The 27,636-nt window shown below is 43.2% G+C and overlaps 1 protein-coding gene across 2 annotated transcripts; it reads left to right on the top strand.

Annotated features, from left to right (window-relative positions):
* The first annotated feature begins 22 nt into the window (after positions 1-22).
* On the top strand, positions 23-20,267 carry ZNF341 (zinc finger protein 341). Of its 2 annotated transcripts, XM_072112190.1 has the most exons (17): positions 23-158; positions 4,290-4,400; positions 4,996-5,180; positions 6,059-6,208; positions 6,868-6,921; positions 7,330-7,572; positions 8,211-8,406; positions 9,126-9,210; positions 9,480-9,676; positions 9,756-9,946; positions 11,664-11,872; positions 12,777-12,873; positions 14,736-14,868; positions 15,268-15,379; positions 16,239-16,309; positions 16,505-16,692; positions 19,313-20,267. In XM_072112190.1, exons 1-17 carry the CDS (start codon positions 128-130, stop codon positions 19,643-19,645), a joined length of 2,586 nt encoding a protein of 861 aa, XP_071968291.1. In that variant the 5' UTR covers positions 23-127; the 3' UTR covers positions 19,646-20,267. The 2 variants fall into 2 exon arrangements, with proteins under 2 accessions (XP_071968291.1, XP_071968292.1); XM_072112191.1 differs by lacking the exon at positions 6,868-6,921.
* Positions 20,268-27,636: the final 7,369 nt, after the last annotated feature.

Below are 27,636 nucleotides of genomic sequence, written 5' to 3'. Positions count from 1 at the left end.
TAGCTGGTTACATTGTATCTCCTGCAGATCTTTCTGTGTACACGGGCTCCCTCTGCTGGCCGCACTGCGTCTTGCAGCTAGATGCATTTCCCATAATGCTGCTCTTAGGACATCTGCAGCCTGCAAGATGGCGCAAGCGATATTTGAGGCATTTGAAGGTAAAATGCTAAAAGTGGAGAGTGTTTGTGTTCTGCATGTGAAATGATGTCCTGTGTGGTGTGGATTGTGCTGCAGGGGGAGGTGGAGGAAGAGCACAGGGCTTGTTGTGTGCAGCAGAGGGGGGCAGGCTTCCGGGAAAAGCTGCTTTATCAGGGAGGAGGGGGGCACCTGGAACAGCAGCAGAGGACAATGGACCTGGGCACCTCCACTGCTGACCTGCTGCCTTGTACACAGGGCACCCTGCTCCTCCATGTTACCAGGCTGTGCCCTCCTTACATATGGCATCCTGGAGAGCATGTCCTGTGTATATCATAGTATAGTCATGTCACAGGGTGGCTGGATGGCCATCTAATGCAAGGGAAGGGCTCGCTGGGAGATTCATTCTGTAGGACAATTAATTGCATTTCCTGTATGAAACAATTTAAATCACAATAAAATAATTAAATGTAACAAAATTTGGCAGTGGAAGAAAAAAAAAAGTGACATTGATATCTTCTATATCATCTCTATGATGAATCAGATGTAAGATGGTGAAAGATGGAGTCTCCCCTCTATTAATATTATCTTTTAATAGTATTCATGAATACAAGATCAAGGTTCTGGAAGGGCGATTGTTCATGGGCAGTTAGAGATCACATGACCCTCTATTTGCAGCCATTTTATGGACGGGAATGTCTGGCTGAGGGCGGTTTGCCACGTGGCGTTTTTGTTGAGTTTTTAAACACATCTAAAATGCAAGTGGGAGGGAGTTTGGCCGAAACACATATACGTTTTGGTACAACCCCCACCTACTTGCATTTTGGATGCGTTTAAAATCGCATCCAAATAGGGACAAACTTGTGACAACCCCTTTAAGCAGGCTGAGGGTGATGCCACACATGGCGTTTTGAACCCGTTTGTGGTCCGTTTTTAAGCAGAGTTAAAAAACAATAAGATAATTTGTAAAACCTAGCAAAAACACATGCGTTTTTTTTAGGGGACTGCTTAAAAAACGGTCGAAAAAAGCGTTCAAAACGCCACATGTACCATCACCGTAATTGTTACAGTTGTCAGAGTTGGAGCTCTGCTGACCATGTTTTAGGTACAACTAGTTTACAACTTTTCCATATGTTGGAGAAGGGATTATGGGACAGAAGTGCCTTTACTCGAAAATACATAATTTTTTTTCAAATGTCCCAGCTTAAATCAAACATTGCGTGGTCTTACTCTAGCCGACGCATTAGTAAACTAAAGTGGCGTTGATTGTCAAAAGTTGCAAAAAATACAGTTTGACAAACTATCACCAAAAAGCAGACACAGATCTAATGATAAATGTCACGTATAATGTGATATATGATACATACAAACCACAAACCTGGTGCAAGCTATAGGTCAGTGATGGAGAACCTTTTACAGACCAAGTGCCCAAACTACAACCAAAACCCACTTATTTATCGCAAAGCACAGAAATTTAATTTGTGATTTATACTCCCTGCTCTGTCACATCTTTCATTCATATCAGCCCCTGAGGACACTAATAAAGCAGAAAATAGGAGAAATGTGGATAATCATTGTAGCTTCCCTCCAGGGTTCCCTAAACAGGAAGAAGCCGGAGAAGGAGCTACAATGATAATCCAGATATGTCCACACTTCCCAGTCCTGCAGTAGTCCCAGGTAGAACTGTCACTATAAAATAGTTCTGTGCACAGCAAGTCCTGGGCTGTCTGTGACCTTAGGAAGATGCCTGGAGTCCTCTCTGGTGATGGCCTGGGTGCCTACAGAAAGAGCTCTAAGTGCCACCTCTGGCACCCGTGCCATAAGTTTGTCACCACTGCTCTAGGTAATGCACTGAGCAGGAACGTCACTCTGCTGCCGGTCATAGCCCCCTGCACTTGTAAAGGGGAAACTATTCTCCAAGAATTTCGACTATTTTACGGCGTCTGTACAAGCTCAGATAAACCCTGATTTGCACATATTGCAAAATTACTACTGAATTTATCCTAGTGGTTTGTGTATAATTTCACAGCACAACTTTGGTTTCAGCATCTGGATCTCCAGTATTAAACTGCACCTGACACCAAGTTTTACCCCACTTAACTACCAGCCCCTCAGGAAGCGTATGAAATGTCCTTTCTAGAATTCCCCTTTCTTATGTGAAATCTCACCGTTTACCTATAAAAAAATTTCCCCCACAGTCAGGGAAATATGACTCTTTCTTTCATCCCATTTTCACGTAAAATGAGTCAAGTTTAGTGGTTCCAGGGGTAATGTCACTTCAGACGCCCCACATTTTCTGTTCTATAGCACCTAGAAACATGGTTTTTATATTAAAGATAAAGATCTCGTCTAATAGAACGCATCAAGCTTGTGGCTTTTTGAACTACAGAACCAAAGTTACAAGCAGCTGAAGACAAGCGGCAGGGAAAGTTCCAGTTCCCAACTATTTTTTAACAGCTTTTATGTCCAGTTCTGTAAGTCACCGTAAGAACCGTAACCTTGATTGGATCTAAAATATGAGATTCTTATCTTTGTTATGACATTAAAAGCTTGTTTTAGCTACTATAAGACAGAAGATTGGGGCTTCTGATGTGACACTACCCCTGCAACCAGTAAACTTGACTCATCTCAATTAAATGAGGTGAGAAAAGTCATGTTTTCCTGATTTTGGGGAGGTTTTTTTTTAAATAGGTAAACAGGTGAGATTTCACATAAAAGAGGGAATTCTAGAAAGAGATAAGAGGCCTTAAGTGACAGGTCTTTCTGCTGCAGATTTGTCCCACAACGTATGTATGAGATTGTGCAGACTTGAGTTCCCCTTGAGGTCTCATCTGGTACAACTGGGTGTCGTAGAAATTATTTGCCGATGTCAGTTGTCCTTAGAGGAAGTATTTTAAACATAAACACATAAATCAATACCAGTAACAGTAAGGGTTCAGGCACAGGACCGTCAGGGCGATGTATGTGGACGGCTATGGTGCACGTGCTTGGTCCGGCAAGTGGCCGCGTGGCTACTATTTTCTATGGAGAGTGCTGGGGGCTAGCAGCGCACACCCCCTCCTCCTCTCCCACGCACCGTGTTCCCGCCAGGCATAAGTTCGTGTGCATGAGCCTAGCATCAGGTGGTGGCTAATAAAATCCTAGCATTGTCTCATTTCTTAAAATATGGGCTTTTTGTATCCAAGTGTCCCACTCGATTATACAACTTGTTATACAACTGGTTAAACATCGGCCTAATTGTAGTGAGAATTGTAGTTCTCTCAAATGCACATTTAGTTTTAACTAATGCAATTATTTCCTGAATCTGGGAGGAGGGGGGCTTAAAGGAAACCTACCACTTAGAATGGCAGGGGTAAGCTTACTTTCGTTACTTTCGTTAGTGTTATAAACCGCGGTATCGCGGTTTTAACACTTTTTAAACTTTAGAGCAGAAGACGCTTCGTGCAGAAGAGATGATCGTGCGCGCGCCTACATAGGAAATAACAGAGATGTTGCGCGCCGAAGCCCCTTCTGCTCTAAAGTTTAAAAAGTGTTAAAACCGCGATACCGCGGTTTATAACGCTAACGAAAGTAAGTACCGGCACCAGCTCACCCTGAGCTCACCCTGAGCTGGTGCTCGGTACTTACAGCTTACCCCTGCCATTCTAAATGGTAGGTTTCCTTTAAGGGGGATTTCCAATGCGTTGTGATTACTAACTTAGTTGCCATTAAAATATGGGCCACTACTGTTCTAAACTTGTATAGTTTATCTATGTCAATCAATAGGAGCGACTTTTGTATCACTCCCTTAATACCCCTTGGTTGGATGTCCGGGTGAAGATGCTTATCTTCTATCTGTCTAGTTATCTGTCTCCTATAATTTGTGTATTTCATATCTATATATCTATCTAACTATTTATCTATCGATCTTCTATCTCTCTTCTACTGTATCTATTTATCATCTGTCTATAAATCTCTATCATCTTTCATATGTATCTTCTATCATCCTATCATCTCCAATACAATTCTCCTACAGCCCCATATTACAGATACTTACTGTAATCTAGATACCTGAGAGGTGAAATTCTAGCGCAGGTCCACAATATGTGTGCTACTTTACATTTGCTATTTCACCAGTCTTGTGTTTCTGTGATGAATTTTTTTTTCTTCTCCAGGCATGGACAACCAGACAGTCCTTGCTGTTCAGTCTCTACTGGATGGACAGGGCGGTGTGTCGGACCCTACAGGCCAAAGTGTTAACAATTCAGGAGCCCTGCAAGTACTTGGTATGATACTGGGAGATTTTTTTCATTGCATGTTCATAGTTTATACGGTTGAAAAAAGACTCTTGTCCATCAAGTTCAACCAAGTTTAAGTGTAATTCAATTGTAGAAACTTTGTAGTATACTTTATTAAATAAAGCAACGTTTACGTGTCTTTTTTTCTGCTCCTGAAAGCTTCTGAGCCTCCTCCACTTCAGACTGATAAGGAGGCTAATTGGACACCTTTTTCACTTGATGATTCAGCTCTCAGAGTAGATGATAATATCCAGGGACTCCCTGTAAAGGGTTAAGTCATTAGACACTTTATCAGGCTTCTTTATCTCTCGGCTGTCAGTGGATACAGGACAGAAAGCTGATTTACACAAACTGCTTAATACAGGAAGAAAGGAAGGGGGAAAAGATGGGTACAGGAACAGTTTTCTATAATGAAGTATATTACAAAGTTAATTATTACTATTATCTGCACTGTTGAGCAATTTTGTTGAAAGTTGAGCTAAATTGTACAAAAAAAATACTACAGAACAGTCAAAAACTATAGACAAGAGCACATACATAGTAGCGAGATATTGCAGTTCTGATATGTTCCATCTTCTTGCAGATGATGAAGATGTCTTTCTCTGTGGCAAATGCAAGAAACAGTTCAACTCTCTTCCCGCTTTCATGATCCACAAACGGGAACAGTGCCATGGCAATACGCCATCGTTGGCATCGGTCTCCCTGGGTAATCACAGTGTATATACCCCACCGGTCAGTTCAGTACAGCAGCCGCCCATCAACAGACAGGTAAGTAGTATTGGAGGCAGTGAGAGGACAATTACAGGCAGTGAATGGGTAATGTACAAGATAGGGTCCATAGATTTCTTCTTAAGTGGAATTTGTATGTAAGTCGGAACTATATATTTTATAATTGTAGTTCCAGTCAAAATTTTTTTGGTCCTGAGACAATTGGAGTTTCAAAATTATTTTCTGTAATGGGACCAAGCATTATCAATGAAGCTTCATTACAGACACCTTACAGCTGATCATTGCAGCCTGGGACTATAGTAACATCCAGAGACTTCACCAGAGGTCACAGGGGGCAGAGGGGTCCGTCTGTAACTATGGGTCGTCTGTAAGTCGGGTGTCCTTAAGTAGGGGACCGCCTGTAGTCAAATTTTTTTTTATTACTGTGATTCGTTTAAAGGGTTTTTCCACTTTCAGCTAATAATGGATATTGTTTGTGTAATGAAAAGTTATAACATTTTCCAATATACATTCTGTATCAATTTCTCCTAATTTTCTAGATCTCTGCCTGCTGTCATTCAACAGGAAGCTTTATTGTGTATTTCCTGTGGATAAACACCATTCCATGGTCATGTGACATTACACAGGTGTTATATAACGAACTGTGCACCTGTGTGACATTACATGTCCAGGGATATAACAAGCCATGCACCTGTGTGACATCACATGACCATCAATATAACGAGCTGTGCACCTGTGTGACATCACATGACCAGGGATATAATGAGCTGTGCACCTATGTGACATCACATGACCAGGGATATAATGAGCTGTGCACCTGTGTGACATCACATGACCAGGGATATAATGAGCTGTGCACCTGTGTGACATCACATGACCAGGGATATAATGAGATGACAAGTCTCTGTCTCCATCAGATATCCACCTACATCGCAGTGCCGCCGTCCCCTCTCATCCAGACTCTGGTACAGGGAAATGTCTTGGTGAATGATGAAGTCCTGCTTTCTGCAATGTCAGCACTTACCTCACTGGATCAGCCCATGCCTCCCACACCAGCACCTGTACAGGTAACAGTATAGACCAATAACCTAAAGTATGTAGAGAGCTGAGCATGCAACTAGATCTATACATACAACAAGAAACTGGTGCATCCAATAAACCAGGGTCACTTACTCATAGATCCAGGCACCCTGACTGAGTTTGTTATCCATGGCTTATTACTTCCTTCTAATTATGCTAAGGATCCAGAATGGCCCTAGGGGTATTACCACAGCCCCTCCATGCTGTAGTTTCACAGGCTGTTACAATGTCTTTGGCACTCCCTCTCCCTACACATTGTAACAACTGGTGAAGCCGGAGCCCCCAGAGCCCTTTCTGGCTCATTAGTATAATTTTAAAAGTTGATGTTAGAAGGAAGGAGGCCATGGATAACAGATATAAGAAGATTACCACAGTCCCGGTGCCTGGATCGATGAGTAAGTGTCCCTGGTTTATCATGGTGGATTTTGATGGTAGATTTCTTTTTAATATTGTTCCCGTCAAACAAGTGAGCGATCACATATCCGTGCGCAGAATACTGACTGCCATTGCCGACTGCATTATGTCTATGGTGCTGCAGACACAGGCAGTCCTAAAACTACCCACTGCAAAATAAAAAAAGCCGAGATTTCGATGCTCGATGTATATTGATGAATGTGTCTTTATTCAGTTCTTTAATTTATTCTAGATACGTCAAACCCCTGGGTGGACTACACCCATTTGTGAGGCAGCCTCTCTGATGGTGAGCTGATCGCTAGGGGCCCCCGGCCGATGGATGACAGATCATCGGTGAAGTCAACAGATGACCCTTTTATTGTGGTCACAACAAGTCCAGAGCAGGAGAGAGGCACTGTGGCTCTCCAGTCTGGCTATTTCTGGGTTGTCCTGAGGAGGGCGCTACCTCTAGGATGTCCACAAGCCTTGATATTGTTGTTCTGATGCAGCACCAAGAAATCCCTTTAAATATTACGATATATTGCCATGTGCTGTCAATATTGGTCCACTGTGGTTGACGTCAGAATACGGGAACCATTCCAGCAGCCTGTATTCTGTGTGCTGTGTACCGGACCAATGTTTATGAATGCGCCATCTCTTCTTACTCTTTCTTCTATTATCTCACATCATATTTAATGAATGTGTTTCCTTTCAGAGTAACCTCAGCATGCACAGTGGTGGCACCTACCTCCATGCACCCTCCCTGCCTCCCAGACCTCCACCACCACCTCCACCAGTGCCAGCGACACCGGGGCAGAACCTTATGGGGATCCCAGTCCAGGCCAATAGTGGCAGCTGCAGTACTGTAGTGCAGGTCTACAGCTCTCCCATCAGTATGCCAGGGAACACTGGCATGGAGATCCATGGTTTGGGCATGGCACCCTACACCCAGATAGAGGTAGTAACCCTTGTGGGATGATTGTATCTTGCATTACACAGTACGGTGCTTGCCAATTTCCAATGAACTAAATGTAGTGGCAAGACGCAGGTTAATAGGGATGAGCGAAACCGTTTGGGTTCACTGTCAACACCCACAATCAGACGTTAACCCTTTAAATGCTGTATGCTCCGCCATTTTCCTTAGGATTGTCGCTCCCCACGAGGCCATCCTAAGGAAAATGGTAAATGGTAGCACCCACATGCCACCTGAAGCACTGATGGTGTTTTAAGGGTTAACACCAGTAATCGGTGTCAGCGCCAATGTTAGCAGTGGGTGCAAAGGGGCTTCCCAGCCTCATCAACCAGCTTTTCTGTGTGAACCAAATGCCATCACATAACTTCTGGCTAAAGTCCAGATTCAGGGACCTGAACCTACAATGTTCAGCATAGACCCAAACATTGTAGTTTGGATCCGCTCATCACTACATGCCGGATCCCCAATTTGGTGATCGCTGGGGTTCCCAGCAGTTAGATCCTCAGCGAACAGTTTGTTATTATTACTTGTTCACTTTGTACAACCCCTTTAAATTACTAATGTTTTCATACATGTTTATAGCGGATTAAAGCAATGATCTCCTGGCATGACTGTATCTGCAGGTCCCAAGTCAGTGTGTGGAGAGTACAGTCTATAACACCCCGCCTGTATACAGTCCTGGAAAACAGGGTCTGAAATCAAAAACTACGAGTAGCTGCTCACCTTGTCCTGATGGAAATGGGAATAATTTGGGAAGCCTGGAGCCTACTATCCCCAACAAGACCCGCCGCTCTAAGACAGACACCAATGGTCAGAATGGTGAGTGCCTTGTATGCATTGGTGGCAGTCATGCTGGTTACAATTGCCCAACCATCTAATGTGTATCCGTGTCCTCCTGACTCTGTGCAAACAGTTAAAGGGAACCTGTCAGCATAGACCAACCTAATAAACCACTACCAGTATGTTATCAAGTATCTTAGCACCTTCCTCTTCATGTATATTTTATGACCCAGTGTTGTGGCATAATCCAGAAAATAAGTTTTGAAGTGAGATGTAAATTGGTTGTATAATGTCAGGGAAGCGGAGAGTTTAGTGCTGAAGTCAAGCTCTCCGCACCTCACAACATCCCCCTCTGCTGTGACTGACATCACGCGTCAGACTTCTGGAGAGATGGTTAGTGAAGTGACTGAATACAAGACAATTGATCACTGCAAAGGGGGTGATCTAAGGCAGGGAGAGCTTGACTTCAGTGCTAAACTCTCCACCTTCATGACTTCATACAACCAATTTACATCTCACTTCAAAGTTGATTTTCTGAATGATGCCACCACACTGGGCCATGGTGGAGACATGATCTGGAAGGTGTTACTCTGCATGAACACATACTGCAAGTGGTTCATTAGGTCAATTTCTACTGACAGGTTCCCTCTAAGGTGTCTCCATTAACCCATATCTAAATTTTCCTAGATATATGCTATGGAAGTATGATGTCTCCCCCTTGTAGTGATTTCTTCATTCTGATTTACCTTTCTACTTAGGAAAGATAAAATCTCCAAAGTTAAAGTGTACGTTCTGTGATAAAGCCTTTGGGAAGAACTTTGATCTCCAGCAGCACATTAGAAGGTGAGACATCTTTCGCTCAATGCTCAATTGAGCCGTGAATAATAAGCAGATGACCGAGCCAGAAGAGGCTTTTGTAACATAGCCAGGAGCCCCTGAGGCTAATTTGCATACTTTTAAAAGACCATTTTATCAAAAACTAACCTATTAGAAGCAAAAAGATTCTGTTTCAGGAGGCACACACCAGCATGTAAGTGTGCTTGGTTTAGAAGCACTGTATCTTTAATGGAAATTAGTAAAAAAAATTGCTATATTAATATATATTTTTAAAGTCATACAGGGGAGAAGCCTTTCCAGTGTATTGTGTGTGGACGAGCATTTGCACAGAAGTCTAATGTCAAAAAACATATGCAGACTCACAAAGTCTGGCCCAGAGCTCCAAATACCACCAACACACAAGCACCCATGACCTTACAAGTGGTACCAATTAACCCTTCGCAGCCAGAAGAAGAAAATGTGGAAAATGGAGGTAAAATGAGTGGAAAATGTTATAAAGACATGTATAGAGGGTGTATCCAGGCTCCTCTTGATATGTTGGTATATTACAGTCTCCAGCCAGGTCCCACCGGAAGATGCTTCTTCACAGGACATAGACACAACTCAAAGTGGACCATGTGATGGATCGGAAGCCAAACAGGGTGTAATGATTGACAGCTCCTATCACTGCCAGTTCTGCAGCAACAAATTCAATAGCTATTTCCAGCTCAAGTCTCATATGACTCACCACAAACAGGAACAGGTAGGTCGCGGTCTGTTCAATTTTCCATAAACTAAAGATTATTCCCTATTATAGTTATAGGCATTTAGTAAAGAAAATACCCATCACCCTTTTCTTACTTCTGTTCTTAACACCCCCCCCCCCCCCTAACATCCATATGGACGCCATAATGGATGGGTCCTCCGCTCTCTTGTTCCAGAACAGAGAGCAGGAAATTTAAAGGAAATCTATCATGGGGTATGACCCCTACCTAAACCATCAACACTGCAGTCTAGACAGAAGAAAGCAGATCCCAGACAAACCTTTATTAAGTGGCTCTGAACACTCCATCACTGCTATAGGTAGTTATTAGAATTATCCTAATTAGGCAGAAGTGCTCCAGTGGGCATTACAAAAGCCCCTCTGGGCTCTGGCTTAGTCACCAAAACCACACCCCCGAAGCACTTCTACCCCACTCGCTGCCTCCTCTGAAAGGGTTACCTCTGTTAAAGGGCATCTACCACCAGGATGAAAGACTGTATGCAAATGAGCCTGAGGGGCTCCAGAGGTGTTAAGTGGCGCCTGAAGCCCCTCAGGCTCATTTGCAAACAGTCTTTCATCCTGGTGGTAGATGTCCTTTAAACCCTCCTTGGAGGGCTAGGAGACTCCGAGTGGCGGGTCACATGATCTCGCCAGCTGAGCAGGGACATCCTGTTCGGTCCCGTCTCTGCTTGTTTCTCGCAGACAGAGGGGCTGTGCTGTGATCGTTGTCTGCACGCCGTCTCCGTCATAAGCATTCACCAATGAGTGGTTGGAGGATTTATTTCTGTGCCGAAAGAGTTATATCCATGTGATCACATAATGGGGCACATTTACTAAGGGTCCGCACACTGCATTCCCGTCAGGTTTCCCGACTATTTCCGATTTGTGCCGCATTTAACAGGGGTTTTTGGCGCACACTATCGGATTTTGGCATAATCACGCTGACTTTCATGCGACACAAATTTGGGGCAGGCCATTGGACAACCCGACTGATTCGGACTGAGCGCGGGATTTAAAATTCAAATTGTGTCGCAATACATGCACTTACATTCAGCGGGAAGAAGATGGTGAACTCCGGCGGACCTGAGCAGGGAAGCGACACATGCAGGATATCTGGCGCACGATCTAAGTGAATTGAGCCAGACTTCATCCTCTTCGGACATTCCGGATCAGGGATCTCGACAGGACCGGGTAAGTAAATGTGCCCTTATCTCTTCACTCCATTACCAACATTCTAGCAAAAAACTTCTGTAAGTTAAAAAATTAAAAACGTCCAATTACATCGGCACGCCCCTCCAACCACTGACACGGGAGAGATGATCACATGCCTACTGTAATGGGTGATTGGCCTCTTGATCCCCATGAGGTCCACATGAGGTCACAGGAGGTCCCGAGTCCTGTTACTATTGGATCATGTGACCTGCAGGTCCTACAGACAGAAGGGAAAATGTTATCGGGGTAAGTACAATATAGGTGACCCTATTAGAGTATTGTACTTACCCTGGTAAAGTTTCTCATTAGTGGTCAACCCCTTTAAAGAGTTACGTTGATAGAGCTTGTTCATTGTACAGTACAGTGTAATAGCCATGAGGCTACTAAGTTATCAAACTTTCTGCTGAGAATGAGGCTATGGCTGGACATATAATGGACCTGTAGATAAGGTCACATATGATACTGATTGATGGTAAACAATGTGGTCACTGTTACGTTTTCGCAGGTGTACAAATGTGTGGTAAAGGGCTGCGTTCACACATCTCAGAAGCTGGACCAATTTTTGGAACACATCAAAACTCACCAGGAAGAGATGACGTACCGATGCCACATCTGTAACAAAGACTTCTCTTCTCTGTACGAGATGGGCGTGCACCAGTATTCTCACAGTCTGCTGCCCCTCATTGCCCCCAAGAAGGAGATGGCTGTATACAAGTGAAGTATTGTTCCATCTTATATAATGTATCATACTTTGCTCTGGGAGAATCAGACAGAGGCTTGTCCCGCGACATTTGAGGAAAGCAATGCTTAGGAAATGGAGTGGAAGAAGAAAATCAAAGAGCAAATGAATAGAGCAGGGGAAATTAGTAAAAGTAAATGAGCTTCTCTGTGGCTTGTTTCTGCTTCTTTCTCCTCCAGTGATCAGTGTATATGAAAGCCTTCAGAGCTCTGTCTCTTCAGACAGATAAGAAGACTGATGATTAACTCTTTCCATTCCTAGAGAATATTTCCCTTGATTCCACTATGTAAGGATATTAGGCTGAATTCACATTGACGTGTGCCCGCTGTACCGTAGTACAGTGGGCATACGTCGGCACCGGGGAGAGGAGGAGGAGGTGAGCACTGCTCACCCCCACCCCTCTCCATAGGGGAAGATGGCGCACGGCGCCGTTTGCGGAGAAGAGATAGGACGTGTCCTATCTTTTCATGGCTACGGAACTCCGTGCGCCCATTGGTGGTCTATGGGGGACGTATATCCGACATAAATACGACGCTGTTTATACATTCCCTCAATGGCCGTGTGAATGAGACCTTAGACTTTAAAGAGATTTACTAAGTCTTTAGAAAAGAAGCCTACTCTTTCAGCACAGCAGAGGGTTATGTAGGATATCTGAAGCTTTAGAATGTGTTATTAAATGGTTATTTAATATTGTAATACAGGGGACATCTAGATTTAATACTTTACTATTATATGGGAGTTGTATCGGCTTGTTGATATACATAACCTTATCTGCTGATAGATGTTAGTTCTAAGCTTTATGATGTTGCTGGCCAGCTATACTCAACCTAGATGTTCACATTTTGCTACGAACTAACTACTACCACTCTTTTATTCCAGGTGTTTGAAGTGCATGAATAAATACTCCACCCCAGAGGCATTGGAGCAACATCTACAGACGGCCACACACAGCTACCCCTGTCCTCACTGCCAGAAGGTGAGGATATCCTTGGTCTTCCTCTTATGATTTCTGTGCTATAAAAACACCTTAATCGGAAAACACTTATTCAGTCTACGGGTATCTTCCCATGTCCCTATAGATCCTAGATAGCTGGAAATTCTGCTCAGCCTCTCACTGTTCCTTTACAATATTCAAAATGACAACATCTGGGGTTGGGCTGATTACCCAACATCTGGGGGTGGCCGACAAATTAATCACAAAAATTTTTTATGAGGAAAAATGCTTGTTTCTCCATCTGCCAGGCTAATTTCCTCTTCTACCTTCTTCAGAACTATAAATTATATAGTTAAAGATAGAAATCCATAAAAAATACTGTGAGGTTTCGGTGAGTTAGACCTTCTTCAGACACAGGATTGCAAGGTGTAAGGGTGATGCCACACTTGGCATTTTTGGTGTGGCATCACCCTAAGCTGGGATAGAATAGGTCACAATGAAGCTGAGAGCAATACCACTAGAGGTTAGCGCCATAGAGGTTGGCTCCATCGGCCTCATTGAACAAGGTCTAACTGATCCAAACTTCACAGTATATTTGTAGGTTGCTATCTTTGTATCACAATAAAAGAGCTTTACTAAGGATTTGGAGTGCCAAGTTAATTCTCCTACTTGTGCACCACCAGTCCCATATGGAGTGACGTGTATCCAGAGTAAAATAGAAGCTAGTCTTCACCAACCGGATAACTCGGAATTAGAGATCTAGAAATACATTGTAACATATTGTCCAGAGAGAATCTTCCCTTCTATTTGAACCCTATATTAACCCCTTACCGACATGTGACGTAATAGTACGTCACATGTCGGGTCCCGGTACATGGAGAGGGCTCGCGGGCCAAGCCCTCTCCATAGCTGGTAAGTCTTTGCTGCATATTGCATATTGCCGGCACCGATCGCGGGTGTTTTACCACTAATCGCCGATGGCAAAGGTGCCGGCAGCTTCAAAAAGGTTAAAGTACCCTAGGGAGTCTGAAAAATAGTAAAAATAAAAGTAAAAAAAAAAGTTAAAATAAAAAAATTATAATAAAAAACCTAAAAATTCAAATCTTTCCCTAGAATTGATATAAATATAAATAAACAGTAAAAATCATAAACACATTAGGTATTGCCGCGTCCGAAAATGCCCGATCTATCAAAATATGATAACGTTTTTTCACTGTGTTTAACCCCGTAACGGAAAATCGCGCCCAAAGTTGAAAATGGCAATTTTTTTGCCATTTAAAAAAAAATTAAAAATTCTATAAAAAGTAATCAAAAGGTCGTACAGTCCTAAAAATGATAACATTGTAAACGTCATCAAAATACGCAAAAAACGACACCACCCACAGCTCCGTACACCAAAGTATGAAAAAGTTATTAGCGCCAGAAGATGGCAAAATCCCCAAAAATTTTGTACAGGAGGTTTTAATTTTTTTAAATGTATGAAAACATTATAAAACCTATACAAATTTGGTATCCCCGTAATTGTACCGACCCAAAGAATAAAGTAGACATGTCATTTGGGGTGCACAGTGAAATCTGTAAAATCCAAGCCCACAAGAATACGGCACAACCAATTTCACTGCATTTGGAATTTTTTTCCCGGTACACGGCATGGAATATTAAATACCACCATTTTGAAGTGTAATTTGTTACACAGATAATAAGCCGTCACACAGCTCTGTACATGGAAAAATAAAAAAGTTACAGATTTTTGAATGTGGGGAGTGAAAAATGAAAACGCAAAATCGAAAAAGGGCCGCGGCGGGAAGGGGTTAATGACTTATTTAGCAAATCTGTTAATGGTCAATTGTCACTAGATGTATGCACCAAAAAGACAGTGTTCACTCTACGTTTTATGTTTTTAGGTGTTTCCATGTGAACGGTATTTAAGGAGACACCTCCCCACCCACGGAGGTGGTGGTCGTTACAAGTGTCAGATCTGTAAGAAATTATTTAGAAGGGAGCATTACCTGAAACTTCACAGTCACATCCATTCAGGTACAGTCATTTCTCATTGTATTTTTGATAGCAAGTAAGATTGCAGGACACGTCATACAGTGTTAGCGTCTTCAAAGGTCCAGACATTAAGATCTAAAGGCTTAAAGATGTTGTCTAATAAATGAAACATATTCCCAATCCATGAGAAAGTAGGTAAGGATCAGATCGCTGATGGTCTGACTGCTAGGTCTTTGGGGCTGCGCACAGTCCAGCATCACACATACACACCGACCCTCCATTCGCAAAAGGAAGCCCTTCCTTTGGTCCCTCATTCTGCATCTGACCAGGTCCTTGCATTCAGACTCCCAGCTATCTGTATCTTAGGTTATAATAGTGGGACAGACCCCTTTGAGGAGTAGCGTCATCTCTGTGCACAATCTTCTTTTATTGCTGTTTTAGGTGAAAAGCCATATCATTGTACGCTGTGCGAGTCTGCATTCAATCGCAAGGACAAGCTGAAGAGACACATGCTGATACACGAGCCCTACAAACAATACAAATGCCCCTTCGCGTATGTATTTCCCTCTGTGTTATCTCCTACCAATCATTAACGTATATTTGTGCAAACTCTATGTCTACCTTCAACATGGGTAGTAATCTTTCAGATCGTCTCTTGTGAACTTTGAGATGTTTTTAACTGATTTTTCTATTGACTTGTTTATTTCTTGCTTCTCTGGCATTGCTGCTTGTGAAGCTACAAGTTCAGAGCTCAGTAGACAAACCAATCTGAAATATGCTCCTTTCTTGCTTGGGTATATTGAATCTCTTTTGCCTGACTAACACTAACCAGTGCTCTGTAGTAGGTTGGCACAGCATAAGGGGTTAATATATATCTGTAAATTGGATTACAACCAGGATTACAATGGAGTTACAGCTGCACCGACCTGGTATACACATTCAGTGACCAGATACTATAGACACTTTCTAGGTTTCCCATAATCATTATAATGTAATGCTCCTGGACATCCCGCTTTGTGGTATTATTGAGTATAGATCTTCTTATTGACTTAGTCATATCCTATCACCCTTGTTACATTCTCCATTGTCTTTTCTGCCATTAGAACTGATAAGAAATGAACATTTATGCTATGATCTGACATCAAAACTTCAGAGAAACTTAATAAAAGCTTAATAAAGAAATATCTCAACTTATAGCCAAGTTGTTAAATATGTGAGGGAAAGGGGAGAGCCCTTACCATATCCTAAGTGGACATCAGTGGATTTAGTGGACATCAGTCAAAACAGACAATCCCTTTAAGCAGATTATCATGTGATGCTTGATACAGGAAGTGCTTTCTTATAGGGATGGTGGATCTGTACTTGTTCTGAGATGAAGCTACATAATTCTCTGAATATGTTTTATTCTGCAGGTCACACACTGGATGCAACAAGGAGTTTAATCGTCCGGATAAGCTAAAAGCTCATGTTCTCTCACATTCAGGTAAGACTGTGATCTACTGTCCTCGGATTGTGCATATAGTAAATTTTAGGATTAGAACATGTTGTAAATGTTTCTGTTGGATACAAGTATCATAGGGTCTGCAAAATACAGTCAAGCTGTTCCTATGGTGTGCATTGGATTGTATTATATTCTATGACATTATACCTGGTATTTGTTCTTGCTGTTGGAAATCAGGAATGAAAATGCACAAGTGCCAATATTGCTCCAAGTCATTCAGCCGTCGGGCCCACATGATAGAACATCAGCGGAGCCACACAGGGAACTACAGGTTCTGCTGCCCCAACTGCGGCAAAGGGTTCACCCGTCAGAAGTATCTAAAAGAACATAAGTGTCGGCTTCATCTAGAAAGTGACAAAGAACAGGTGAGCAGAAACATTACTTCTCATTTGGGGATAGATTTTATGTTTAACAGGGTTTTTAGGGGTAAAGACTTCATGGCTATCCTTGGGATTGGCAGCAATATCCGAGCAATGGGGGTCCAATTCTTGGAATCGCTACAAATCGGCTGCTCAAAGGGTCTGTGGGACCTGACCCTCTGCTTTGCTTACACTGGGCTACCTACCTTTGTAGTAGTGGTGTAGGTGTAACACAGCTTGTCCCATTTAAGCAAACAGGAAAAAGCTGCAAAGCTCTGCATCTGCACTGCTGTAAACATAAAAGAACGCTGGAACATCAGAAAAAACTTCAAGCGAATGTTTTTCTAGAGCAGTTATTTAAAGCAAAATAAACCATAAAATATTTTTAAATATGAAAACATTTTTGTTTCAGAATTTTTTGTTACAGTAATAGTTAGGAAATGTTTTTTGGAAGCGATATCATGCGACTGGGGCAAGGCTTTACGCTGCTGTACAGAAGTCATCCAGCCCCCTCAGTCGCAGGAGTTGTTAGGCCGTTTGGTCCGAGAAGCTTGCTCCATGCTTGGATTTCCTGGACTGAACCTATAACATATGACTGACCTCATGTAAGGAAATATGCAAATATGTTTTGCAGGGAGGGTAACGGAAACCAATGCCGCTTTTCGCTACCTTGAAAGGCTACTTCCTTAACACCAAGTGCGACTTACGAGAAGCCTAATAACATGATGTAGGATTAAGCCAAACCAGTATATCTATTCCACACACCTATATAGTCGCCTTAATTGGCAAACTCTCCATAAGGAGAACTCTTACTTCCTGCCCCTAATCAATAGCCTCTCACTCAGCCAAACCAGAGCTGTGTGTAAGTGTGTGTAGATGCAGCAGAGCTGTGTGTGTAAGTGTTTAGATGCAGCAAAGCCGTGTGTGTGTGCATTTACAGATGCAGCAGAGGTGTGTGTGTGTGTAAGTGTTTAGATGCAGCAGAGCTGTGTGTGTGTGTGTGAGTGTACAGATGCAGCAGAGGTGTGTGTATGTGAATTTGCAGATGCAGCAGAGCTGTGTGTGTAAGTGTTTAGATGCAGCAGAGCTGTGTGTGTGAATTTACAGATGCAGCAGAGCTGTGTGTGTAAGTGTTTAGATGCAGCAGAGCTGTGTGTGTGAGTGTACAGATGCAGCAGAGCCGTGTGTGTGAGTGTACAGATGCAGCAGAGCCGTGTGTGTGAGTGTACAGATGCAGCAGAGCCGTGTGTGTGAGTGTACAGATGCAGCAGAGCCGTGTGTGTGAGTGTACAGATGCAGCAGAGCCGTGTGTGTGAGTGTACAGATGCAGCAGAGCCGTGTGTGTGAGTGTACAGATGCAGCAGAGCCGTGTGTGTGAGTGTACAGATGCAGCAGAGCCGTGTGAGTGTACAGATGCAGCAGAGCCGTGTGAGTGTACAGATGCAGCAGAGGTGTGTGTGTGTGTGTGTGTGTACAGATACAGCAGAGGTGTGTGTGTGTGTACAGATGTAGCAGAGGTGTGTGAGTGTATAGATGCAGCAGAGCTGTGTGCAAATATATAGATGTAGCAGAGTCGGGTGTTATTGTGTGTATATGAGAGATCGGTGTGAATGTATACAATGTGTGTATTGTTGTGGCAGAGGTGTTTGCGAGTATAGATTCTGTGAGTGTATGGATGTAGCAGAGCTGTGTATGTATATGTATATAATTGTAAAATATATTTTACCATTTTTGGATGAAGTCTTAGATGAAGGTGCATCTTATAGTGTGAATAATACAGTAATCCTTTTTGAGAATATAAAACGGGTTATAGCTAATATATTAAATATTCGATATTGTGGGGGTTTTGGGAACAGAAATTATTGTGGTAATACTGTATCATACACAGGTCAAAGAAGAATAAGGTCATAAGTATTGGAACACAGGTATAGATCAAGGTCAGAACGTGACACGGCGAGAAAATAATAAAATATGTGACATCAAGATGTAATAATATACTATAGCTTGGGGGAATGTAGATAGATCTGGTAACTGATAAGAAGCTTAGAAGACGATGTTAAACTGCAAAGCACCAGATTAGAAACCCTATAACTAACCTTCCTGGGGAACTCTGTCCCTACTGGATAATAAGAAGGGACATAAATCAAAAATTTAGGAAAAAAGGGATTTTGGGAAGAAAAAAAAAACATTTTGCAGAACATAACTGTCAATGTTATTTAGATGAAAACGTCATCTAGACCCTTCTTGAAGCTCTCTGCTGTCCCTGCTGTGACCAGTGCCTGAGGCAGGCTATTCCCCTGATTAAACCTTGTTTTAATTTTTACTCGTACCTTGTTTCACTTGACCATGAAAATGAACCAGGAATGCCTCCTGCCAGGCTCGAAGGGTGTCTACTGCAGCATTAGATGGAGACTGAATTTCACATTCACTATTGGAGAATATATTGATACAAGATGGACCAGACCCTCCATTATTTGGAGCCAGAACATCTCCTGTAGGTGCACCTAAGCAGGTGCTGATATAAAGAAGAAATGCTTCTGGTGTGGAAGGGATCTATGACACTATTGGGAAATAATGGGATTTGTTGGAGCTTTGGCCTTCACTTTGTTCTTGTTTTTCCTCGTAGGTCAGGAAAGGGCTGAGAAAGCGAGGACGAGGGAAACAAGATGAAGAGACTAGTCCTGAAGAGGAGGAGGAGGAGGAGACGACGTTGACAGAGCTGAAGAGCAGCAGAGAGCAACTAGAAGAAGCGGGTCCTGCAGAAGAGAACTATCAGCAGACTGATGCTGTGCTTTCTATTGTGGCTGATGGGTCTGCAGCTGCCAGGGACGGCTTGACAGTGCCCCCCAGCCAAGACACTACAACCCCTACTACTGTGACACTAGCGGAGCTACAAAACGCCACTGACCCCTCATGCTCAATGCTGGCAGTGCCTATTTATATACAAAGTCCAGAGTAACCGGATGACCCCGTGTGAGAATATGGGAGTGGAAAACTATTTAAGGGGAATATATATTTAAAGGGAACATGTTTCGTATGAATTTCTATCTGAGAGCAGGGTTTGATAGGGATGGAAGCTGAAGCTGTGATGTATAGACTCCATTTAGGGGATTTTGTGGTGAAAAGCAGAGTAAATCCTGACAGGACTCCTAGAAGAGACAAAGAGAGTCCTGGTTGCCCCACCCACACACAGTGATTGACAGCTCTGTATCAGTATAGACATAGAAGGCTGACTCGTAATGGGTGTGAGCAAGACTCTTACTAGGAGTCCTGTCAGGATATACTTTCTCAAATCATATAAACCTATATATCACAGAGCGCAGCTTTTATCCATCTTCTTCTGCTTAGATGAGAAGAAAAAAAAAAAAACCTGACGTGTTGATTTTAGTTTTTATACCATTACAGCACGGCTTATCCGTTGTACCTCAGCTGAATATTTCTTCTCCCAATGAGGCAAACAGCTTGGTTTTAATGATTTTAGAAGGTATTATAATGTATTTATGCACATACTGTATATATGGAATTTATTTATATATTTTTTCCACACTGTGTAGATGTATTTTATGTGTATGTATGGATTATTAAACATACATGTATTTATATAAAGATTGCTGCTGTATTTTATAGCGATACATCATAATTGTTGTTACCACCTCACCATGACAGCACCAACGGAGAGAGGGGTACGTCCCCAGGGACAGGAAACCAAGACTTTAAAGGGAACCTGTCACCAAGAGACCCATTTTTAGCACTCCCCCAGTCCCCACAGAGCATAGTACATACACTGCCAAAGTGTTTTTGTATAAAAAAATAGGTTTTACAGAAAAAAGTGATGTTATATTGTACCTTTCATTAGCATCTGCTGTGTGACTGGTCCCCTGGGAGTGGCTGGAAAGGAGCAGTTCCCCCCCCACCCTTGGGAAACAGCTCCTTCATGTGTCTTTTTCAAATATATGAAAACACCCATCACTTGGCTTAGCAACGCCCCCTGCTCCTCTACAGCCAATCACGACTGAGGGGAGTTATTCATATATTTGAAAAGGACACATGGAGGAGCTGTTTCCCAAGGGTGGGGGGCTGCTCCTTTCCAGCCACTCCCAGGGGACGACTGCCTAGTCACACAGCATATGCTAATGAAAGGTACAATATAACATACCTTTTTTTCTGTAAAACTTTTTTTTTTTTTTATACAAAAACACTTTGGCAGTGTATGCACTATGCTCTGTGGGGACTAGGGGAGTGCTAAAAATGGGTCTCCTGGTGACAGGTTCCCTTTAAATCGTCAAACCTCCTTCCTTGGCCTCAGTGTGGTTTCCTGACCCTGTGGGAGACCCAGCGTGGACCTCAGTGAGGTTCTCATTTATCTCAGTGGTGCTCATCGAAGCAAGGGGTACCGGGAGTAGTGTGTCATCCAGTCGGGCCGTGAGTCACAAGGTCTGCTTCTCAGTGTGGTGGTGAGTACAACCTGCCCCAGCCATTATAATGGGCACTGACTGGTTTCTTTTTTATGGTCTTTGGTTTTTGAGAGTGGAAACTCCCATTAGGAGAGCCAATATAAAGCTAATGAAAAGTCATGTAGGATTTATCCTACAGACTGTGTAGATAGTCTATCCTCATCCTATGTAAAATCAACATGTAACACCTGTATCATTGTGGCCCAAGAGTCTTTGGTAATGCTGGAAAATATGCGGGCAGTGATACTTGAGGAGGTTCGCGTCTCCTTAAAGCGTCAAGGGAATCAGTTGTGGATTTAAAAGTCCTTTTAAGGGCTACCTTGCCGATTACTCAGATGAGGATATTGTCTAGGAGTCAGATAAAAACTCTGGGTTGGAATCCGAGGAAGAGGACTCTGGAAGGCCATTGTTTCCATTAGAAGACTCTGACCATCTGGTAAAGTTAGTAAGATCTACAATGGAGATTGAAGAGCAGAAAGAACATTGTTCTGTCCATGATATTATATTCCAGGGAGTGGGAGAAAAGCAAAGCAGGGTTTTTTCCTTACACAAAAATATCTCCTCTCATATTTAGATCGAATTAAAGAAAACTTAAGAGAAAGACTTGATCCCGTGTGCCGTCAAAAGGAGACAAAGTGTTGGGATTGACCTAAAAAAAATTGAAGTTGCAAATCTCAAATATTTTGAAGAAATACGCCTTTGACGACACAGGAAATTTGAAAAATCCTATGGACAAGAAAGCAGGCTGCTTTCTCGAGATCTTGGGAGTCTTCTTTGGCTTCCTTTAAGCCCAATGTTGCGGCTACATGTGTGGTGATATCCCTCTTTATGTGGATTTCACAACTGAAGGAATAGATCAGACCAGGTTCTCCAAGGGACAAATTGCTTTCAGATGTTACCACTTCTCAGAAAGCATCAGTATTCCTAGTGGAAGACTATCAGCAAGATCCTCTGCCCTTGCAAATTTGGCTAGAAGAGCCTTATGGTTGAATGGGGACGTTGCTTCAAAAAATTGCTTATGTGCCATTCCATGTGAAGGAGAATATCTATTCCTGTCCACACTGGACAAGACATTGGAAAAAGCCTCAGACAAGCTAAGATGCTGGGATGGTAGTGATGCTAGTCTTGACTCAGAGGTACTGCAGTCCCTTGATTGGAGGATGTCAACCATGAATCTAAAATGTGGTCTAGCTTGGAAACTAGAGAATCCCATAGCATTAACTACTGATTCTAGTGCCTGGGGTTGGGGAGCTCATCTAGAAGATCATATCTTCCAGGGTACCTGGGCTAATTCCATGGTAGGTAGATCTTTGAACTTAAGAGAATCGGCCTCAGTTAGGGAGGCATTAAAAGCTGCCCTTCCAAATATATCTGGGGCAAATGTAAAGAGACTGTCAGATAACTCCACTAGGGTAGCCTATCTTAGTCGTCAAGGAGGAACCAGGAGACCAGATTTAATGTACCCAACATTCAACATTGTCTCCCTAGCAGAGCAGCATCTGACATCTATATTGGCAGTGCATATAAAAGGTCCAGAAAATAGAAACGTTTGCTTGCAGTTTACCAGACTCTGGAGAAATGTGGACCTGTACGCCTCTCTAGACAACAAACAAGTGGCAAGATTATTTTCTCTACACCCTCAGGATGGGCCTTGGGCTCCCTTTTGGCCAAAGAAAGCCTGGTTCATGGTCCTGAGAGAGTTGTCAATTTCAGATCTAGATAGAACGGCCACTTGGAGGAAGTCGGATAGCCTCTTTGCCTTGTATGGTGGGAAGAATAAAGGTGGAAAAGCCTCTCCTAAAACCCTAGTGAGATGGATTAGATTGGCTGCAGAAATGGCCAATCTAGGGGTTCCCCTAAACCAGTAATGGGGAACCTTTAAGAGACCGAGTGCCCAAAATGCAAACCAGACTGACTGATTTATTGCAAAGTGCCAACACAGCAATTATTGCATTAAAATCTTCTTGCTCTGTGCTATACCACAACTTTCAGCGGTCCGGAGGACACCAATATCGTTGACAGAATGTTGGAAAATTCAGATTGCTATTGGAGCTTCCCTGAACATGAAAAATTGTGGGGCCAAGAGCAGGAGCTTCAATGGCTCCAATGATTATCTGACCCTGTCCTCACCTTCTCTTCCTGCAGTCTCAGGTAGACCAAGATGTTTCACGTGTTGGGCTACCTGGGCCTGCAGAAGGATCCCTCAAGTCCTGTCTGGTGAATTCTGTGCTGGGGCAATAGCCTGAGTGCCCACTAAGAGGGCTCAGAGTGCCACCTCTGGCACCCGTGCCATAGGTCCGCCACCTCTGCCCTAAACCTTAAAGCTTATGCCACCAGTGCTGTAACTACCTCTTGGGCAGAGTTTAGAGTTGTGTCAATAGAAAAGATCTGTAGAGCAGCTACATGGTCCTCTCCCCACACTTTCTTTCGTCACTATCGGTTGGATGTTGGAGGATCTCAGGATCTATCTTTTGGTCATAGGGTTCCTCTATCCTCTGTTGTCCCCCGCTAAGCGATGTTTCCTATTTTGCTCTCTCCGGTCGTGCTGTTGTGACGGGGGTAATCGGTAATCACGTACCGATAATTTTCTTACCCTGAAACCACGGCTTATTTCCCAAATATTTATTTTCTTTCTAAAAATTCTCACATGGTGAAAGATGAAAGGGGAGAGTTACCTCTTATTTTAAAGTCACTTGGTGTTTTATGAGAGTGGATGTTTAACCTAAAAATTTGTAAGTCTCTGAGGCAGAGGAGGAGGTGTGAAGATTTAAAGTCTGGGTTTCCTGTACCCGGTGGTGCTGAAAGAAAATAACTGGTACGTAATTACTGATTTTGACATTGAAAACCGCAGCTCCCTCCGGAGAACGCAATGTCACCTGTTTTCTCATCTCTCTTCATCTCTTCATATGCACCGTTGATCTGTGTGGACTGTTCAGGAGAGATCTCGCAGCTGTCTGCAAATTGAGCCTGTACGTGGCCGTGATATCGCTGATAACAAAAGGTGCAATTGACAGAATACAGGGGACTTCAATGATCTAACACGATTTAATGCTAACAACTATTTAACACTAGAGAAGCTGATGCTCTGCACTTCTAGAGACCCCAATAAGGAAGATTTGTACTACAAGTATGCCTTTTTTTTCTTCTTGTAAGTACGGTATATACTTGAATAAAAGCCGACCCGAGTATAAGCCGAGACCCCTAATTTTACCACCAAAAACTGGGAAAACCTATAGCCACAGTATAAGCCGAGGGTGGGAAATGCATTGGTCACAGCATCCCGCACCACCCAGTATATAGCCAGCCCCCCTAGTATATAGCCAGACACCGCCCAGTAGTATATAGCCAGCCCCCCTAGTATATAGCCAGACACCGCCCAGTAGTATATAGCCAGCCCCCCTAGTATATAGCCAGACACCGCCCAGTAGTATATAGCCAGCCTGCCTCCTATAGTATACAACCAGCCTGCCCCATGTAGAATACAGCCAGCCTGCCCCATGTAGTATACAGCCAGCCTGCCCCATGTAGTATACAGCCAGCCAGGCCCATGTAGTATACAGCCAGCCCCGTGTAGTACACAGCCAGCCAGCAGAAAAAATAAACTTATACTCACCCTCCGGCGGCCCCGATGATCAGCGCGGCTAGTAAGATGAGGGCACGGCTCCTCTTCTGTCTTCCCCGTGGCTCCTCTTCCCCGATGCTGACTTCATAGTATGTGACAGCCGGGAGATAACATGGGCGCTTCTATGCCGGCTGTAACAGAAGACAGAAGAGGAGCCGCGCCGACATAGGGGAGCCGCGCTGAGCAAAGGGGCCGCTGAAGGGTGAGTATATATGTTTTTGGGGTTTTTTTGACTTGTGTATAAGCCGAGGTGAGGTTTTTCAGCTCATTTTTTGGGCTGAAAAACTCAGCTTATACATGAGTACATATGGTACCCATTGCTGTTATTTATTTTATTTTATCTTGTCACCTATGCCTGCAAACAGCCAGACGAAGGACATAAATGCTTCAGTATGTGCATCAGTATGGATTATTAGATATGTCATAAATACATGATGGGTGTGATTCCCGGAGCTAATGACCCCCTTTGCGTAGCCAAATACAGAGTTTGTCTCATTAGTCCCTAAAGCTTTTCCGTAAACCCCTCCAAAACTTTCTCTTTTTGATGAGCCTTCAGTTTGGCCATTGGATATTGTCATATTACCTTTAGGAGCTATAGTTCTAGTAATCTAAAAGACATGAATAAGCACAATTGGTGTCCTGCACTTAGATAAAACGCTCACACGCTTATCTCCTCAGCAGTGCATAGTACACATCTTATCCAATGTGCTGAATACATCATGTGAGCGCCCTGCACTGCGCCCTTCATTGTTACATGTGCCAGCCTTCCCTCTATTTCTCTATTACACTCTGCAGGGTCTATTCCCATTGTCTCCAGGGTCTAGTAGTTTATTAAACTGAACCAGAAACCAAACCCTTCCTCTTCTACACTTTCTATGAGTCACCCAGCAGGTTCTTTTTCCTTGTCACGTGATCACATGACCGTGACGTTCTAGGATCACTGTGCCTCGTGCAGACATGATACTGGTTAGCTATGCAGAAAATGTCAACTTCCTACTACATCAAAACCGAGAAGAAAGCTGAAACTGTTTCATGGATGCAGTCACTGACCGTGCACTGGTTACCGCTGTCACCCTGATCATTGCTTGTATGGATATTTTCATGTATACATTATTTTATCTCATCTGTGAGAGTTAAAGGGCAGTCTAAAAATTTTCTATATCTTGTAGGGAGTAAGTAGCCTTATAAACCTACCTTCCAAAGCATCACCTGTTTCAGTGCCACAGCGTATGCGCACGGTCCACATTGAAAACAAGTCACTTTCATGCTCTACAGATCACTGGTCTCAGCAGTTACATTGAACAGCATGAGACCAGTGATGAACAGAGAGTTCACATGAGCCATGGACGTGTTTTCCTGACTCCAAGTTGTCAACACCACTTCCAGGCAAATGGTTAATTTACCCTCTGGTCCCTAAAATCTGTATTTTACACAATGTGAGTCAAGTAGCACTGATGTCCTTATGTCAAGTATTTCTCACTAGAATATAGGTTGTACTGGTACATGACTTGGATATTATCTTGTCCTCAGGGGCCTAACTACAGGGGTAGCAGTGTCAGGAGCCCCAGCATCTGGGGTAATGAATGTGTACATCTGATGTGTATATGCTGTATGTCTGTGTATATGATGAATAGGTGTATATGGTACTGTATATGCTGTCTGTATGTGTATATTGTGTATACGATGTATGACATAACGTGTGAGTATACAAATATGTATATTTTTTTAAGGGGAAGGGGGCCCCCATTCAGAAGAATGCTATAGGGCCCTGCATCTCCTAGTTCAGTGGTGGCAAACCTATGGCACGGGTGCCAGAGGTGGTACTCAGACTCCTCTATATGGGCACCTTCACCGTCACCCCTGCGCAGAGTTCACCATACAGGACTCAAGGCCTCTTGCTGTCCCAGGAAGCCCAGGAAACTGGAAGAAAGCTACAATAATAATCCAAAATTATACTCTTTTTCTACTCTATTGGTGTCCTCGGTGCCTATACAATTTAAACCTGTGAAAGTGCAGGGAGTAATAAGTTACTGCTTAAATTGTCGCATTGGCACTTTGCAAAAATACGAGGGTTTTGGTTGTATTTTGGGCACTCGGTGTCTAAAAGGTTTGACATCACTGTCCTAGTTACACCCCTGCTTGTCCTGGTTGTGGGGATGCAGTTCCACATCTTCCAGTGACTTTCAGTATTAAGGTGTTACTAAACCTGAGATACAACTCCTTTTAGAGTTTCCTTCGTACAGTAAAGTTCCCAGCTTTCTACAGGTAACTACAACACAGCCCTATTGACTAAAATAAGCTTGTATTGCAGCTTCCTGAATAACAGGTTTTCTTTAAATGCTATAAACAAGCCCAGTGTGAAGACCTTTCAAAAAGTTTCAGAAAATCCCAAAAGGATTGTAAAACCAGCACCCAGTGTTTTACATTGTTAAAATGCAAGACACCGGGGGTTGGTTAACAATCGAAGGCACTTCTATGGAAACGCACACGCGACACCAGGTGCTTGTTACCGCTCGCATGCGTTTTCATATAAAAATACATGCGCAATTGGACCGAGCTCCAGGCGCAACACACCACACAACTGTTTTTTTCTTTTGGCCTGAGTATGCCTGACTTTTGTGTAAAGTAGCCTCATCCAAAACCTGAAGTGAAACATAAATGTGGAAAGACTAGAAATCTTTGGCCGCAGTCCGTTCATAAAGCGATGCTAGCTGGAAACGCATGGGATTGATAAGCCGATCGCATGCGTTTCTCTGGAAAGCATGTGCGTTCGGGCCCAGGACCCCTCCCCTGTGAGGTAGCGTCGCGTTATGAACGGACGCCTAGAGGTACGTGTGACTGGGGCCTTTCTGTTTTCCACTCTTGGTGTTGTTT

Source organism: Engystomops pustulosus, chromosome 6 (genome assembly GCF_040894005.1).
Source record: "Engystomops pustulosus chromosome 6, aEngPut4.maternal, whole genome shotgun sequence".
Classification (NCBI taxonomy): Eukaryota; Metazoa; Chordata; class Amphibia; order Anura; family Leptodactylidae; genus Engystomops; species Engystomops pustulosus.
The sequence above is the reverse complement of the archived record's forward strand: the minus strand, read 5'-3'. Positions and strand labels throughout refer to the sequence as shown.

What these genes read in the sequence shown, in the direction of transcription:
- ZNF341 (XM_072112190.1), top strand. Translation starts at nt 128, where the DNA reads ATGGCGCAAGCGATATTTGAGGCATTTGAAG. An exon ending in GATATTTGAGGCATTTGAAG is followed by an intron (nt 159 to 4,289) that starts GTAAAATGCTAA and finishes TTTCTTCTCCAG; the next exon opens with GCATGGACAACCAGACAGTC. An exon ending in CCTGTCCTCACTGCCAGAAG is followed by an intron (nt 12,874 to 14,735) that starts GTGAGGATATCC and finishes TTATGTTTTTAG; the next exon opens with GTGTTTCCATGTGAACGGTA.